An 18,330-nucleotide genomic window follows, 5' to 3' on the forward strand; every position below is an offset into this window, starting at 1 on the left:
CTTTAATGTTTAACAAGCACATTCTCTTTTAAGTTTAGAAAATGCAAAGATAGGTTAACACCAACAATGATTCCATTCCATCTGAGATTTTAAAAGAAAAAAAAAAATTTAAGAAGCTACAAATAATACTGATATTGGAAAAAGGAAAAAGCATTTTAGACTATCTTTACCTGTGCAGCTCCTGTGATCATATTTGGAATGAAGTCCTTGTGGCCTGGAGCATCCATCAGTGTAATTACTTTAGTTGGTGTCTCAAATTTGGTCATACCCACATCCATTGTCACTCCCCTTAAATAAAGCATACATGCAATGCACCATTAAGACTGCTTTAAAACTTCACAGAGACATAAAGTAAGATATTAAAAACACAACCATGAAATTACACCCTTCATATCTTTCACTGATTTAGCCTTCACTATAGGGATACCTTGTGTGTTGGAAGAGCAGACCGCTAGAGCTGCCTTTTAGTAAATCCAGTTGTAAAGAAAAATACCCAGAATTCCCAGTATTCCCAGGCACCCTTAGACTGTGTCCCAACAAGCACAGTGAAAATATGAAAATTGAACTGCATATTTAAATCACTACTAATTATACTTTTGATATTTAGTTCCTCAGAAAAATGTAAGAGAAACTTAGCTGAGCTAAAAAAAAAAAAATAGGTGGTATGGGACAATAGAGATACAGCTACACATTTGCAAAGATGCACAGGCAGAACTCCTGATTATCAAGGAAGGATCACAGCACACTTGGACTCAGTTCCACATCTCGCTACTCTCCACATGTTCTGCATGACACACAGGATAGGATCCATCTCACCAAATGCAAACACCTACCATGCACATGTCTGCATCTGGGATAGTCATCTGCATCTCCCTTTACAGACAATCAAGACAGACAGGAACTTTGAAGGGACTAAACATCTTGTAGTAGAAGATACTTTTAGTATGCTGCTCCCAATCACCAAAAAATCCCAACAACAAAATAAGCCCCCCAAAGCCCCAAACATTTAGAGATGACTCCAGATTTTTTTTTTTAAATAAAAACCTCAGAGCAAAGAGAAAATAGAATCAAAAATCAATCAATCAAAAACACCAATTCAGAAAAATCACTTCTTCAATATAAAAATGCAATTTTAAATCTAACAGTTCAAATTAATAAAGGCCTTTTATAAAGCATACAAATATTGTTAATTTAATTAATTTGTAGATTTCATTTTAAAAGTAATGTAAGTCACATGTCATGAACTGACATTTCAATGCTTAGTTTATCAGACTAATATTTTCTGACAAAGCTGTTCTTTCACAGAAAAAAGGTAACTCCCATCAAAATGTGTTTCTACCTTTCTCTTTCTTCACCAGTTTCATCCAAGACCCATGCATAGGCAAATGAAGCTTTACCAGCCTTTTTAGATTCCTGTTCATATTTGTGCATAGTTCTTTTGTTCACATTTCCCAAAAGGTAGAGCAAATGACCCATTAAAGTACTTTTGCCTGCATCAACATGTCCTGTGGAAGAAAATAAATATTACAGCAACTTTATTCATGAAATTTATGCAATTTAGGTGTAGCACAAGAAATATACTAAACATATAAACATCACATGCACTAATTCTTCTGTAATCCATAGAACTTCATAATCCTGTGAGACAGAGACACAGGAAGAAGACAGGTTATAATAACAGCCAGTTAGCATGACAGCCATAGAGTACCTCCAAATTCATGCTAAAAAGAACACGCTGCAACAGTGAAACCAAACCAAACATGTTCTGTATGCTCAAAGGGACTCTAAGTCAACCTCACTGTCCAAGTCAAAGACATGTGAATGTACTCCTTCCAAAAAATGCAGATGCAACTGAAAACAGTATGAGATTCCCTTCCCTGGAGTGAGGGAAGGGAATTGCTTCCATATAACTTCCAGATTCAAACACAATTTTTAAACTTTATGTTTGTCAGAAATGTAATTTAACAGTATTACCTATTACCACCAAATTCAGCAGCTGCTTTCCTCCTTGTCTCTTCTCCAACTCTGCTTTCACATCTATTTGTGGTTTTGCCTTGCTTGACTTTTTTCCTGGAGTAGGCACCATATTCTGCTCTTCTGAAACCTGCACTACTTGGGGTGAAGGCGTAGATTTTGAGACAGCCTCAAGCACTCCAGAAGCTACACTGGCATCTTCAGGTAACAGTCCTTTCTGAGGTGTATTAGTGTGGCCATTTTCCTCAGCAATCGCACTAGGGGAAAAAAGAAAACACAAAGAATGCACATGGCAAAGAAAACATACTAAAAAGGGAGAGAAATTGAGTTTTCCATTCACTAACATGTAAGCCCCAAGGAGTATGTGATAAGCCCATTAAGGTGGAACTGATAAGCAGCTGGATAAAAACTGCACAGATACCATCTCTGAACATCTTGTCTGAAAAGCAGCACTGTTTACAAAAGCAAGATAAGATGAAATCTTGTAAAATATATGAAACAGATAAACAAAAATAAACAAGCTTTCCATAGACCCTTCCTTTAACAGGAAGGGAAAGGACAATTATGCAGAACAACCACAGAGCAGGTTTCCTCTGAACTAAAAGCCCAAGTCAACTTTGAAGCACAGATCCTGAAACAGTTTCCACGTACAGTACCATTACTACAGTTCATCATAGTAATGTTTTATTCTGAGAACAGCAATATAACAAAGAGTTGATATTAAGCACATGTAAGCTGCAATTTAAAGTGCAATGCTTACACAGAACTGTAACAGATGAGTTGAGATTTATCAATGTTGAAAAAAAATTGTTTCAAGCATCAAACAAGACACCCAGGACTAAAGACATTTGGATTCTCAAAGTCCATTTTTATAACACCCTGTTCTCCTACAAATCACCATACTAATCCTAATGGTAAATAATCTCAAATATATTATTTTCTTACACTGTCTCTTTTTATCTCCATTTTATAAATGAACATATTTTCCTGATTGACACAAGCGTTCTGAGAATATACAATATTATTCTTTATCTGTCATAGCAAAGATGATCACTAAAAACAAACACTAAGTAAACTTTTAAAGACAGCAAAAGCTTTCTTACTGCCTGATAGAGTTGCATGGTGAGGCATTAATGTAAGAAACAAGACTGGAACAGAAGCAGTAGTTATTACAGGTCTGCCAACATTCTATCACAGCAAATGTCAATATACAAACCACTGATTATACAGAAAACTAAAATCCCTACAAAACACTGTACTTAAAATTTTATCCAAGGGGAAGAAGCTTCTTCCCCTGGAAAACTGGAAATCCTTTCAAGTTCTGTACCATCATGCTGCAGACTGCTTTCTCTGGAACAGCTCTTCATGCAGGCTCTCAGTCAAGTGTTTCCACATCCACAGTGAAATTTTCACTCCACTTTCTGCCTGCACCCACAATAAACTACCCTGTTTTAATTTTTTCAACCTCTACAAATAAAACTAATTATTTTGGTACTTTAGAATCCCACATTGTGACATCTCAGCTTTTATTTGACATTACTTCTCATTTTCTGTCTGCGTAGGAGTATTTGCATTGTGTTAGCCCCTTTCCATTACATAGATCTCATGGAACAATACAACCTCAACATGTTAGTCTACTAAAGAAAGCTGTTGAAGAGTTATGATGATCTAAAAAGTTAAACATTATAAATGTTCAGATCAAATGCAAACTTAGCCTCTCATTACAGCAATAAGTACCATGGGACATTTTACAGCTCCCCCTTCTTCCCCACAGTTTCAGAACCCACCTGTGTTATCAGTACTGCAGCCGACTGATTGATTTTGACACCTTTTTATAAGGCCCAAAGCCAAGTTTTTCTCTTGATTGTGAGACCAAAGCAAAACTTCCAACACTCATTTCTTGGCTACACAACCCAAGGTCAGGTTCTTGCCTCAAGGCTAAATACCCATTTTTTTTTCCAAAACCCAAGGTCAGGTTCTTGCCTCAAGGCTAGATACCCAGGCATGCTTCCCAAATTAGCTAAGCAAACAACCTGGTTTATGCCAGCTATGATGGATGCAGGGGTACAGATGGTACCTGTACTTCTGCATAATAGATAAACAATTCTGTATAAAGTCGATTTGATATTAAATAAAATATAGATGTACAAAGTCTATTTATATTTTTGTATTAAAATCTTTTCTTAAAAGAAGTTACTCTATCAGAATATTCCAAACCACATCTAGGAGAAGGACAAGTTTTTATCAAACTACCACCTTGGGTCACACAATCTTTTGACATTTTAGAATTCACACTACAAAGCCAACTGTTCTGTATCACCAACTATCACCATGTTACAGAGAGCATTGCAGCTTGACAAGCTGAATAACCTTGATAACACTTGATTCTCTAAACCAAAACCATAGTTGGTCATCATTGCTTTACATGTAGCAATGAAGAAAGTTGATTACACACAAATTATTCCACAGGGAAAAAAGTCACTACAACAATTTATGCTTTTTTTTACTGGAAAAGGGAAGACCATTTCTATAAGGCTGAACAGGAGGCTCTGCCTTTAAAATTCCTTAAATAGTACATTAAGTTTTAGATGACAACATACTTTGGAGAAAATAATTGTTTTGCCATTCCAATGTCTCTGCAGGGAAATTTTACTTCATGAAAACAGACTGGAAACAATCAAGTTGATAGAGGGTAAAATATACAGAGAATTGTGGTAACTAAGTTTTCTACATATTGTGATAAGGTATTAAAAATCATCTGAATGATGTAAAGTATAACAAATAATTTTTGTCTCCATTATTTAAGAGAGCCTCATATATTTACAATTAATTTGCATTAGAAAACCATCAAGATTAGGACTCTTCCATAATTTTCCTTTTCTTCAGGCAAACTTTAGTCTCAGCATAATATCTAGCAGCATAATACCTAGCATGTTCACATTGAAGTACCAGGACTAGTGCCAATATGCAAAGGTCACACTGAAATGCAAATATGGTATTTTACATTGGTATCAAGTTTTCTTCCTTGAAAGTCTAATATTTGAAGTTCTGGAGAAAACTATTTGTATAAGAAGTCATATCAAAACAGCCTTTACAGCTGGAAATAATTTTCTCTCCTTCTCAGTGTATGCATTTCTTCCCAAACCAAATTTTTAAAAGTGAAAAAAAAAATTAAAAGGCAGTTATTTAGATGAAGCTGAAGGTAATGTGACTCACAAACATAACTCTCATATTTTTCTATAGCTTTCCAAAATATAATCAAGCATTGTCACATCAGCCTATTAACAGACAAGAATGTATTTTCATAGAGAGGTTATTTGCAAGCCTATAAATTTTATTTCAATAAACTAGGTAATGATTCTTTTTCTAATCCCAGCTGCTAAGATCTTCCAGCAGGCCAAAGCATATGTCAGTAAGGATTCCCCAAAACAAGATGGATTTTGTGTGGTAGAATTCAAACTAATCACAGCATCTGAAAGAACCATGGTCATTGACAGAGACCAAGTACTCTCTCATTTCTATGTAGCTTTCATTGCAACCACCCCTGCTGAAGGCTGCCAAATAGCTTTTATTTTGGGTGGTGCAAAGAAAAAGTGCTAGATACAAATGAAATTAGTGAAACAAAGCTCCAGCCATCATTAGGCCTTGCTATTTTTTCAAGGGTACAGTATTTGAAGAGTCAGTACACTGCTAGAGTTTAAAAGTTTCAGATATTATGTTTTGGAAACCTGGAAACAACTTGTGCCACAATAAACTAGACTTGCCATTTCAGAGAAGAAACATCAGAATGGAGAGAGCATATGATCTACTTACAGAATATCCCTAATAACACAATTCAGCTTTTTGCTGACCAGTGTCAGGGAAGGGGAGAGCAAGTTTATTGCTAGGTACCTAAGCAGGAAAGCAGGCAGGTTAAATTCCAGTCTCATGGAAGTACATGAAGAGAAATGCAACAGTAAGACCCTGACAGTTACTTATGCTTCATGGCAACCAGATGAGTAGTTTATTGAAAGCCTGATAAGGGCTCAGAAAAATGCTAAGGAGCTCCACTTCTGACAGTCAATAGACAAAAATGAATGACATTGGAAATGCTCATCAGCTAGCCTCTTCCCATAATGTTTTACAAAATTACTGAATTGAAAACTCCCGCCAGAAGGCAGTACAAGTGTGTCACTAGTGCAAGCAGTCAGGAATATAACCAAGTCAACTGCACTAGAAAGCATCTTTGGTAGAAAAGTTCAAGCTTGGTCTGAGCCATGACAACCTACCATATGAAAAAAAATTTATATTGGAGGAAGACCACTTCCTAAACCATTGCTCGCATCGTTGTTTGAGGAGTTGACGGAACTCTCCAAAGCAGTCTCAGTTTGCCAACCGCTGCTATCTGGTAACATGGAGACATTGACTGATAATGTAAGTCAACTTCTTTGAAAGGACAGAACTATTATGAACCTTGCATATGCACTGAGATGATGTACTCCAGAAAGCTTGACCATCAGCAATTCAGCAATAAATCTCAAAACAGTCTATCACAGCTCTTTTGGAAATCAGCAGAAAAACCAAAGCCTGGCAGGGACCAACATTTAGTCAAAATTAAAACTGCCAGGCCAGAAATTTCCTATGCTGTCTTGCCAACAAGGACCATATCAGTAAACTGAATAAAATGTTATGGTTACATTACTGTTTTCTGGGGAATATTAATAAATGCAACCTATGTTGTTATAAGAGATGTTAGAAGGCATTCAATCTCCCACAAGTATTGAAAGGTTCACACCACCACGCATTCAAAGAGGAACTTGAAAGCTCATCTGCTCTATATTAACTCTTCAGAATTTAGCTTTTAAACATTATTTTCAGTCTTTTAGTCTCGATGCTGGGTGAATTATTTTTACACAACCGACTCTTTTGGAGTACTTACAGTCATTACAGAAATGTCTACATTTATTTCCCCTTTCAAAATTATTAATTACAAAATATTGGTCAGACTAGTTAAAATAATCAACCCTTTTTTTGGTCACAACTTCTTCTGGCTTCCTTTATTACTTAACAGAAAGAAAAAGCCCAGTAAACAGTTTTGCTAGAGCATCAGTTTACCAGCAAACTCCATTTTCTGCAGACAATCCCACTAAGAATGTCCAGCAACAAAGGCAATCAATGCTCAAAGCAATGAATGACATCTAACAACCCATCCATTCCAAATAAGATTCACTGATCAATATGAGGTTATACCTCAAAACAAGACTGAATCATAGTCTGAATAGTTAGTCAAAGAATGGGGTTTTTTTGCTAACGCAAGGCTGCTGCTTTTAAAAACATGGTCCAAAAATTACCTTTAAGATCCCATATAGGTAACAACAAAAACTTGTTCATATGTACAATACAATTTCCTTCTAATGGTATCTGCACCAGCACCATACAAATATTTTGGAGTAAAAGTTGGGGGCAGAGTTACAAATGTTGCAGAATCCATTTAGAATGCTTTGAATAATTCATACTGGTGCTTTTGGTCAGTGACAAACTATATACTTTAAAAAAGCTGTATTATTATAAACACTCTGCAGTAAATTAACAATGAGACAAGAACACAAAGAATTTATGAAAAGGCTCTAAGGAACAAGTCTTTCTTAGGTGTTAATAAACACAGACTCTTCTGTTCCTCAACAGGTTATCCTTATCCTGCCATTAATCCAGAAGGTAACTGCAGAAGAAAAAAAACTAACCCTACTAGATTGAGGTGGAAGTTCATGATTTGTTTTTCATGTCTAGAAATAGATGATTCTCCGCTTCTATAAAGTCAATGTCATAGGCCTTGGCAGTGCCTCCACAGCAGTCTGTTAGACAAAGGAAGAAAGGAGGCCCTCATCAGACTCCTTGAAGAAGGGGTATTTAACACATGCAGGCAACTTTACCATTTAAGTTGTATCTTCTTCCATATTCACTGATTGGCTGTGCTCCAAATCTCATGCTCTTTTACAAATCATTCCACTCCTTACCTATTCCTCCCACTTAAAGCTAAACACCTAAAGTATATCCAATTTCAACAGTAAATAGAAGTTTGTTTTCAATTAGTATTTCAGCAGTACCACTGAGATGAATTAAAAACCATCTTCAGAATCACAGAATGACAGAATAGTTTAGGTTAGAAGGGGCCTTTTAATGTCATCTTGTTCAACCCCCCTGCAATGAGCAGGGACATCTTCAACTAGATCAGGTTGCTCAGAGCCTGGTCCAGTCTGATTTTGAAAGTTTCCATGAGTGGAGCATCCACCACCTCTTTGGGGAATCTGTTCCAGTGTTTTAACATCCTCACTGTAAAAAACTTCATTACATACACTCTAGACTCTCTTGCAGTCTAAAACCATTACACCCTTTGTCCTGAGAGAACAAGCCCTCCTGAAGTGTCTGTCCCCATCTTTCTTATACACCTCCTTTAGCTACTGGAAAGCTGCAATGAGGTCACTCCAAAGCATTCCCTTCTTCAGCTTGAGCAACCCCAGCTTTCTCAGGCTGCCTTCACAGGAGAGGTGCTTCATCCCTCTAATAATCTTGGTGGCCTCCTCAGGGCCCACTCCAACAGGTCCATGTCTTTCCTGTGCTGAAAACCCCAGAATTGAATGCAGCACTCCAGATGGGCTCTCACAAGACCAACATTAAGGATGTATTTAGAGGATTTACCCACAGATCCTGAAGGCTTAATCTTTTTTCTGCCACTCAACTGTAAGCAAGCATGATACAAACTATGTCAGTGGCCCTGAAAAGAAGCAGAATGGCTGAGAACTATGTTGGAGACAAGCACCCTTCATCAGAGACTGAGTCATCACTAGCCTATCCAAGGATTACTTAAGCCTCAGATGAGGAAGCATTCTTCTTATCTCCTCCTTCCCTGTGGAGCAGGCACATATGCTAAGTATCAGATACAAAATTCTGTACCTGCTCTTTTTTAGAAACAAACATTTTATATAGCCATTATTAGAGATTAAAAGAAAAAAAATCAATCACAACTACATAGAATTAGATAGCAGATCTTCTTCACTCACTTAATATTCCTTTCTTTTTCTAAACTTCTATCCAAATTAAATTACTACATAGAAGTCCCCATGAAAAACTCCAACTTCTAAGAAATTTAATAAGAACAAAAGAGATGAAGGTACCTGGAACTTCATGAGTCCAGTTGTCAAACCCAGAGCCACTGATTAGTAGACAGCAAGTGAAAGAAAAAATATGCTTCCTTTATCTATTGCAATTCTCTAACAGTACAGACAAAATACTTTGAAAGTCCCAGAAATTTTTCATTTGGAGCTTATTGCATCTAAGGAGATTAAATGAAGGTGATGTCTTTTAGCAATGATATTTGGTAGCATAAACAAATAATGACATCAGTTTCACACCTTGCATTAAATGTGCTTAAGTAGATGAAACTGCTTGATTTCCACTCAGTTATCAAACATACACAAGATACTGTAAGAAAAAGACTATGCTGCCCTCTTACTTCCAAGAATGCTTTCCAGATCAGAATTACAAACACTGCAGGATGAGGTTGCGATGTTGACACTTACACTTGAGAATTTTTTGACCTCAGGATGAACTGTGGAATTTCTTGCCACAGATTAGATAGCTATTTTAAGACTGGGTTCAAAACGGAATAAGTAAGTAAGAAAAATACATTAACCATTCTTAATAGAAATAGACAAAACAAAAAAATAAATAAAAATTGTGGGGAACCACAGAACACTACTCCATGATATGTCATGGACCATATTCCCAGCATACATGCCCTGTTCTTGTATATTTCTTAAACTATTCACTGCTGGCTATTGCTGTAGGTAGACTCTGATTCAGATGTCTGTCTTCTTGCTCTCATGAGACATCCCCCTTAACAGTTCCAAGTCAGGATAAAATTAGAAGCATTAATTTAGCTATAGCACAAGTAGGACCAAACTCTACAACAGTTGTACCCTGGACACCTGTTAAAGTTAATAAAAGCTGCAGAGGAAGGCATGGTTTAGCCATAAGTGATTGTTTTCCCCATCAACTATTCTTAAATACATTACTTCCTTTGAAGAACAAGCAATTACAGTTAAGATTTATTGATTTCATAATTCCACTTATAGGACTAAATTTAAAATAAACGAACACCAAGAAAGTTCAGTATTCTATGAAGCGGATGTTTAAATAATCTGACTACCTGATATCTCTATGCACTATTCATAGTGAAAGGATTTGTTAAACTCAAAACGTGAGGTACCATCTTCTGAAAGTAATTCTGAGTCAAACAAGAAGCTGAGATGGTTAGTTCTGAAGAGCGACACTAGAACTGCTGTGAAAAATAGAAAAAAAAATAAGAAAACTTGCTACAGGTGCATCAGTCTGAAAAAAGAGCTGCTGATGTACCTTGATGTATGAGGGCTTGGCTTACCATGGAACTTCAAATCCCATAGATTGTTTCTTTCCAGACACTGTCATTTTGGCAATTTTTGGCACAATTTCAGATTCCATTCTGGCTGACTGGGAATCCCTTGTTTTTCCTAGTAATAGACAAAAAGTAAGTTTGAACTTAAGGTTGTGACTAACAGGTATTAAATATGAAGTTTAACAAGTTCCATTACTTCTCTCCAACCCAACAATACCAGTACTTTGTGACCAACACTCACATTTCAGTGTCTTATGTGCATATATTACATAATTAATCATAAAATCTACAGTTAGATCTATTGTGAAAATCTCACCTCTATCTCCAAGCATTCACATGACACCTACACTATGCAAGAGCTTTACTAGAAGCAGCTCTGCAGGGTGCCAGAAGCATTTCATGCAACACGAGATAAAGAAAGAGTTTGCAGCTGCTCACTAGATGATTGGATTAATTCTTCTTTAGAGTTTTTCTTTTGCCTTAATATTGCTAACACTGTAAAGCAAAAAAATATGTCCAACTCAGAGAATGCTAGCAGCAGCACCAGCTATGTGTGGGCTGCAAGGCCTTCCCCGAAACCTGAAAACAGAGTTGTCTCATACTGAATTACACTCAAGAAGCCAAGCAATACTCCAAAGCTAGCTGATTTCAAGGTTATTTAGAAGTAATTACCAGAACTGAGTAACTTAATTACTTAAAGGTATTAACTTTTACCATAACTTAAATGAAAACACAATTAAAGTTCATTCTTAGTTTTGTGAAACTAGTTGCACAACTAATAGCACTATTAGTTTCTTATCAAGCTGTAAAAAAAAGATAAATCATTTACTCTGCAGAGGAGGCGTTTATATAAAAGAAGTAAACTAGACATTTTCTTTGCACAGTTCCCTTGTTGTTATTTTAGGATCCCTCCTTCTTTCAAGGAAAAAACTTCCTGTATTACAGCATTTGTGAGAGCTGCTGCACACTGTATTCTGAAGGATGTTACACACATGACAAAGCAAAAAAATAATCCAAATTCAGAATTAAGCTGCAATTTCTAAACACGCTTTACCTACAAATGTATCTGAAAACTAGAAAAATGCCACTACTGTTCCGGTATTGGACCAATTTGGATAATCAAGAGTCAAGTGAATACCAAGTTACTCTTTCAAGTATTTTAGATACACTACATTAGGATGAACTATTGGAGCCATTTGGCCTTACTCCTTTATGTTAATGCTTCACTTCCTTCTAAAGCACAACGGCTACACCTTTAAACCACAAGATCAAATTGGTTTGTAGGTTACATAAATGGTTGCGGTCAAGGCTGCTGAAGATTTCAAGCAAGGAAGCAGAATACCACAGACATGTCTACAACAGCAAACCAAAAAAGCAAATAATCACAATACAGATGGGGACATTCTTATTTATCTGATGACTTGGTCTTCATCTCCCTCATTTGTCTTATCTGCTGATACTAATTTTATTTATATGCCACCTGCAGATCTCTCTGCAAGAAGTCATCTGTATGTGGTTCATGAATAGTTGCACACAAATAAGAAACAAAATTAGGAGAAATAATTCTCAGAAAATACCATGTTTGAAATCTGGCTACAAGGAACTAATAATTACAAATAACACAATTAAATTGAAATGAGACTAGTTGAAAGAAAAGACAATCATTAGTATTACAAAACTTGAAAATAACTTCCAATCTATTAGTCCAAAAGTCAAAGGTTTTTTACAAAACACACATTCTCTAATCAATTCCAAAACTAAGCTTTACTCTGTACAAAAATGCTGTAGTGTTTGACACAGACTCAAAATTAAATTGTACAAGGAGACTTAACACATTCAACAAATGGATTACTTGAGACAGAAGAAAAAACCTTAAAAGTAGAACTTAGGAAACACTACAAGTAGAAAGAAGATACAAAACTAAAATCACAAAGAACGAGAGAAAGTAAAATAATAGTCCATTAAAGCTGACAATTTGGGTAGTTCTTTATTGATATATACTTCAGTTTTATAAGTAACAACAACAATAATAAATAATTATATAAATAAATAAATACTAAAGTAGAGGTGGGGCAAGGAAGCAGACTGGGATCATATGAAGACAAATCAAACCATAGAAATAATCCAAGAATGGCGACATTCATACAGATGAAAAGGCAAGGCAAGAATTATTAGTAACATTACTGATAGAAGCATCAAATACAATTTTCAGCCTTCAATGTTTTTATAACCAAGTACAATAAAATCAAGCAGAACATTTGAGATAAGGACCAAGTCTGTCTTTTATGCATTGCAGGCGCCATTAAAGATTAATAATTATGGCTTCATTACAAAGGACAGAAGGCTGGGAAAGGAGTATACTTCACTATCTAATCTATAGGGAACCGGAGAAAACTGCATGATAAATTCTTATCTGCTCTAGCAGGCAAAGCAAAAGCTATTCGGCACTTAACACATTGCATGCAAATCCTTAAATTGCACCTTGGAACTAAAAGGAAGTCAATGCACAAAGCTGATACAATTCTTAAAACACTTCTTAATCTACAAGCAGGGTACCCTATGGCAGCTGAAGCATACTACAAACCCAGAAAAAACATAGGAACAGTAGTCCCAATCTGATTAGGACAAGAGCAGCTGTGGAAAATCAATTTTGAAGGGAAAGGATTACAAGGATATACAGATTTTTACCAAGAAGGCCTTCATTAAGTTCTTCATACCTACTGCCACTTGGACATTCTCAAACACATACCTAGGTAATTCAATGGCAATACATTTCCTAAATCAAGAGTACAGATAAAATAAAAACAGATACATCTTTCACAAACTCCAAAAGAAGTCCCAATACTTCATTAAATTTCACTACTCTAAGCATTGCAAGAAATAAATCTAAGTGTATCCCTAAAAGTAAATGCACTGATTGACATAACACTAGGAAAATTTAAAAATTTTCCTTCTACAGAAACACATAGTATACATTTATAAATCCTAAAAATTAAAACTGAAAATAAAAAAGTAAAATCTTAAAGGCTCATCAGCATGATAGTTCTTACAATTCAGAATGTTCAGAACCCCAAACTTCTAGCCTATTTTAAGCAAAGTACCTTCCAGAGAGGTATTTGGTACTGAGACTGCACTGACATCAGAGTACCAAGGCTAAAGCACAATGTAGCTACAAGTCAAACACCACTACAAAACTAAAAGTGTACTGATCAACCTTGTCTCAGTATTAAACTGGGATCAGCCTAACTACAAAGGGAACAGACAGACTCTCCTGCCATTACTCCAATACAACCGGAGTGTATGACACCTTGACAAAGTCCTCTTCTATTATTCTTGACTGTGTTTTTACCTTTCCTTTGACTGCCAGTTGGTCTTCTGACTTAATTCAACAGTTTGCTAAGACTTACTCAAAAAGTATTACTAATGACACCTGATATAACTTCAAAATTGTTAGCAATACAACCCCAAAATCTGATGGCACAATAAACTACCTGCAGGCTGATAAATATGATGATGACATAGACAAATACATATGTGGGAAGGAAGTAAAACATTGGGATAGTCTTTAAAAATTAACACAGTCTCTCTAGCTGTTCAAGATGAAACAGTAGAAATACATAGATTTAGTCAACCACCTCCCTTTACTGTGAGCAACTCCCTCTGGATTCCTTTTCTAAAACTGGTTTTAAGCAGTACCTGTAGAAAATCTGTACAAACAAATCAAAAGATTACTCTGACCACATAATCAAACATAACAGGCTTGATAAGTCCTTTTTTCAATTTTGATACTTAACATTGAAAATAACAGGATGATAAAAATTAATCTTTTCTCTGATTCTGTTGGAGGTATGGAAGGTTTCAGTAAATGGAAGAGTTGATTGACAGTGTAGTCTGCTCCCAGGTAGTTCAGAGGTGAGTGAAAAGAGGAATCTGTTAAACAGCCACTCTCTCAAGAAAGACACATTGATACCAAATGGATATTGGCATATTTAGAGAAATGCACACTAGCACTGGGTATTTAAATCCACGCTTTGCCCAGGTGACCATATCTTTCCAATAGCTGTAAAAAAATGCCACTGCTCTCAATTCCTATACACAGAAGCTTCTCCTCCCAAGTAGTCTTTCTTACCCAACAGTAAATTGGCACTAAACCTCTACACTCAACTAGCCCACTGCATAGAGAAACCTGTTTCTGATACAATGAACCATAACATTTTAAGTGCCTGAATTCAGCTTGAAAAACAAAGACAAATGTCAAGACAGGCATGTCTTGAGGTTATGCTTTTTCAGATGGCAATTCCATTTAAATAAATCCTTGTCTACTCACAAACCAACTACTAGTGGTATATAAGCACTGCAATTCCATTTAAATAAATCCTTGTCTACTCACAAACCAACTACTAGTGGTATATAAGCACTGGCAAAGGATCACACCTTCAAAGGAATTATGTTCCAATTAACTGTAGGCAGCTTGCTATTAGTTTTTCACTTGCATGCTTTTGACATTTTTATTGCTTATACTGATTCTTCTTTTTTCAAAATTGAATGTGCACTTGAAGGCAGCTGCATACTATTTCAATTTTGAATGGGGATGAGAATCTTACATTTAACTGACACTTGACAGACAGAATAAAGTTACTTAAGCAGGTCCTCCTAATGCTGTCTAAACCAGCACTGCCATGAGAAAAAACACACATGCAACACCATGCTTTCTAATCTACAAGATACGGTTTGCATCCTTTCCTCTGCTACAGACTTTCTATATAACCACAAACAAGTCACTTACACCTCTGTCTGCTCATTGTACAGCAATAGCCACCAATTACATAAAAGAAAACAGGGCACTGGTTTTGTGCACCATGTCATGAGCTTGGTGCACATGTCATGAGAAACAGTTCTGTCTGAAAAGCAGAATTAATAACCAAGGCTCCTCTCAAGATAACACACTTCCCTTCCTATATGCTCTGCTATGATTTTAAACTAATTTTAAGACCCTGTAATTGTCAAAATATTTCAAATATAGGCTATGCATGAGTGAGTCAGCCAGATGTAGACACCCACACGATCACACAAAATTTAATGCTCAGAACCATGTATCACCTGTTTGACCACACATTTCTGGGTTTATATTAATATCTAATAAATCCACCCTGTCACACAACCCACCTGAAAAACTTCAAATTTTTACATTTTTCTATTTATGCCACAAACCTCATGAGTTTTAAGACATGACTTTTTTTTTAAATTTGCCTTAAAAATGGTAGAATTTTATTTTTTATCTCTTCAAATGTCAAAGCACATGGAAAAAATAACATAAAGAAATATCAAAACTTGTCAAATTAGAGATATGCTACTGAAAATAATTTGTTTTGGTTTCATAATTAAACTGAATTATTTGACACTCATGAATTCTACAAAATGCTGTAGGTTATAGTGGTAACTTGCAGTTAGTTAAGTTTGCACTGGGATGCAGTACACTATCACCAGTGGCACTGGTACTGCGTATTAGTATTACCAACATATCACAATTCTGAGAACATTGTCAGAACTCCAAGACTCTTAACAATGTACCACCAGTACATAAAAAAGTCTGCATGATGTGAGAACTTCAACTTACAGAATTTCTTCCATATGCAAACTTTAGTACCTAAATTAAACCGGTTCAAAACAGCCACTTTTAGAAAACCATATGACATTATGCTACCATAAACTGCAACATACAAGTGGATGCTACTGAACATCCACAGCACTTCCAAAACCAATGGAACAGTCCAAAATAATAGAAAAGACAACTTGCTAAGTCACCACCCAGTGATGAGACACAGCCATTCTAAAGATATTACTGAAAACAATTCTCCAAACAAGAACCCTGAACTTTTTCTTTTTAAAAGAATGGTTATTTCCTAATAGAAACCACAGTCAGGGGCTTTCCAGGTAACTTGGTCTCATTGTTAAAACTATTACCTTCTCTGCAAAGTTTCAGAGGGTGAATATAATTTTTTTTTCATGTAATTCAGAGTAGGCATTTTCACTGAAAAATGCTGAAAATAAAAATATTCACTTGCACCTCACTACATGAATTTTTTTGGTTTGTTCTTAAGGTTTGATACAACAAGAGGGAAGAGAGATACAGCAGGTTCTTGAGTGGTGATATTCCTGAGTCCATCCGTCATGGACCAGTTTTCTGGGATCCACAACTTGCTATCCCAAGACTGAAGTTCCAGAAAAGTTTGCTTCACTACATGCAGCTGCAATAACTGTGAGTGCAGCAGCCACAGTCAGAAGGGCTGGCAGCCTGCTACAGCCAGCTGGCACTCCTCACCTCTCTGGCTTTACTTTCAATGTTTGCAGTTTTCAGCAAGTTGACATCAGTAGTCCAAAAATTAATTTGTTCAAGTGAGGCTCCTGCCTGGAGCTGACTTTTTTGGTTTTTTTTTTTTACTTCCAAACAGGGAGAACAAACAAACTGGAAGATAAAAGATAGAACAGAGGGTTTTTAAAAATGGCACCTAAGGAAGGTATTATTTGCATAAACTAAGTCCATCAAGTAATCTTTCCACATTATGAAAATCCACTTGATTTTGCCTTAGCAAATAGTTTGCACATGCTCTTATGGCTTAAGTTTTACAAACTAAATCCCTGAAACACTTCATCAACATTCAGTATGTAGCTGCTAAAACTGTTTTTGTCCAGGCAGGACACAACAGTGTCACCTGAATTCAAATTCTACCTCTCCTGTGGTCTCCATAGTTTCCTACCACAACAATAAACGGGAGGCATAAATCTGTCCTGGATACATCATAAAAACAAACAAAACTGGAGGGCAAGAGAAGAAAACCATGTAGTGAGAACTGGCAAAGCAGTAAAACACATAGATTATCAAAAACAGATGAAGACTAGAAGAATGAAAACCAGTCAAGCAGAGAAGATGAAACAGAGGATAGAGTGAGCATGAAAAAAACAAAACTACAGTATTAGTGAACAACCTACCCTGAGGAAAAACTGTATAAGGAGAAAGTAAGAGACCATATATGCAATGATAAGTTACATACAAAGCTAAACACAAACAAAGGAAGCAGAAATTTAGCAGAACTAAAAGCAAATGCAAAGTATGTCTGGAAAAGAGCAAACATGGAAAATAATGGCCAATTATTAGAAAAATAGGTGGGAAACTGGGAATTGCTAGATAAGGAGATTGAAATTATGAAGTAGAAAAAATGGAACTGCAATAAAAAATGTGGAATGACATCAGGAAATAAATAAAATACTGTGTTTAGGGCACAAAGACAAATTCAATAAAAAAACTGAACACAACTGAATAAGTTAGAGGATTAGAAGGACACAGACATGTATGTTAGATCAAGTTGAAGTGGCAACAACATATTTTCTTTCCTGTTTGAAACATAGCCAAAATTTCTGGAGTTCATCACATCTCTTGCCATCAATACTACCTCCCCAAATGAAGCCAGATGATACAGAATCCAGCAGTCAATTACAGCTGCCTTCTCTTGCTCTTCTCACCTGAAACATCTTCCTGCGAGAATTTTCTGGCCATCAGGACTTACTTAATTTACACACATTCAAGCCTGCAAGCAGCACAAAATTAATGTTACCTATTAAAACTATTTTTTCCAAGTGACTCTTTACTGCAATCATTCCATCGAATGGTGTACATATAATTTAGAATATCTAATGTTGCCAGAAACACACCTCAGAGAACAGTGTATATTCTTATATAAAAGATTTTACTCATGTCTATTACTACTAGGAGCATTTTCACAACTTAAACTTGTATATCTTAATATTTTCATGCTTAAATCAACATTTCAATTTTTATGAAGTTATGTTTAAGCAACACACGACGGCAAAGAAATGCACAGACCAGTTCTATACATAGACCATTGGTACAGTCTTTCCAGAAATATGGATAATTAGTCTGGTTTGCA

The 18,330-nt window shown here is 36.0% G+C and overlaps 1 protein-coding gene across 4 annotated transcripts in view; it reads right to left on the minus strand.

Annotated features, from left to right (window-relative positions):
- HBS1L (HBS1 like translational GTPase) overlaps positions 1–18,330 on the minus strand; it is a 59,132-nt gene that overhangs the window by 14,967 nt on the left and 25,835 nt on the right. For all 4 annotated transcript variants that reach the window (XM_054628700.2, XM_054628698.2, XM_054628706.2 and 1 more), the window contains 4 exons: positions 10,391–10,499; positions 1,975–2,231; positions 1,340–1,505; positions 171–288 (listed from right to left, as the gene is read on the minus strand). In XM_054628700.2, coding sequence (XP_054484675.1) covers positions 171–288; positions 1,340–1,505; positions 1,975–2,231; positions 10,391–10,499 — 650 coding nt within the window. The remainder of the gene's footprint in view (positions 1–170; positions 289–1,339; positions 1,506–1,974; positions 2,232–10,390; positions 10,500–18,330) is intronic.

This window comes from Agelaius phoeniceus, chromosome 3 (assembly GCF_051311805.1).
Source record: "Agelaius phoeniceus isolate bAgePho1 chromosome 3, bAgePho1.hap1, whole genome shotgun sequence".
Taxonomy (NCBI): Eukaryota; Metazoa; Chordata; class Aves; order Passeriformes; family Icteridae; genus Agelaius; species Agelaius phoeniceus.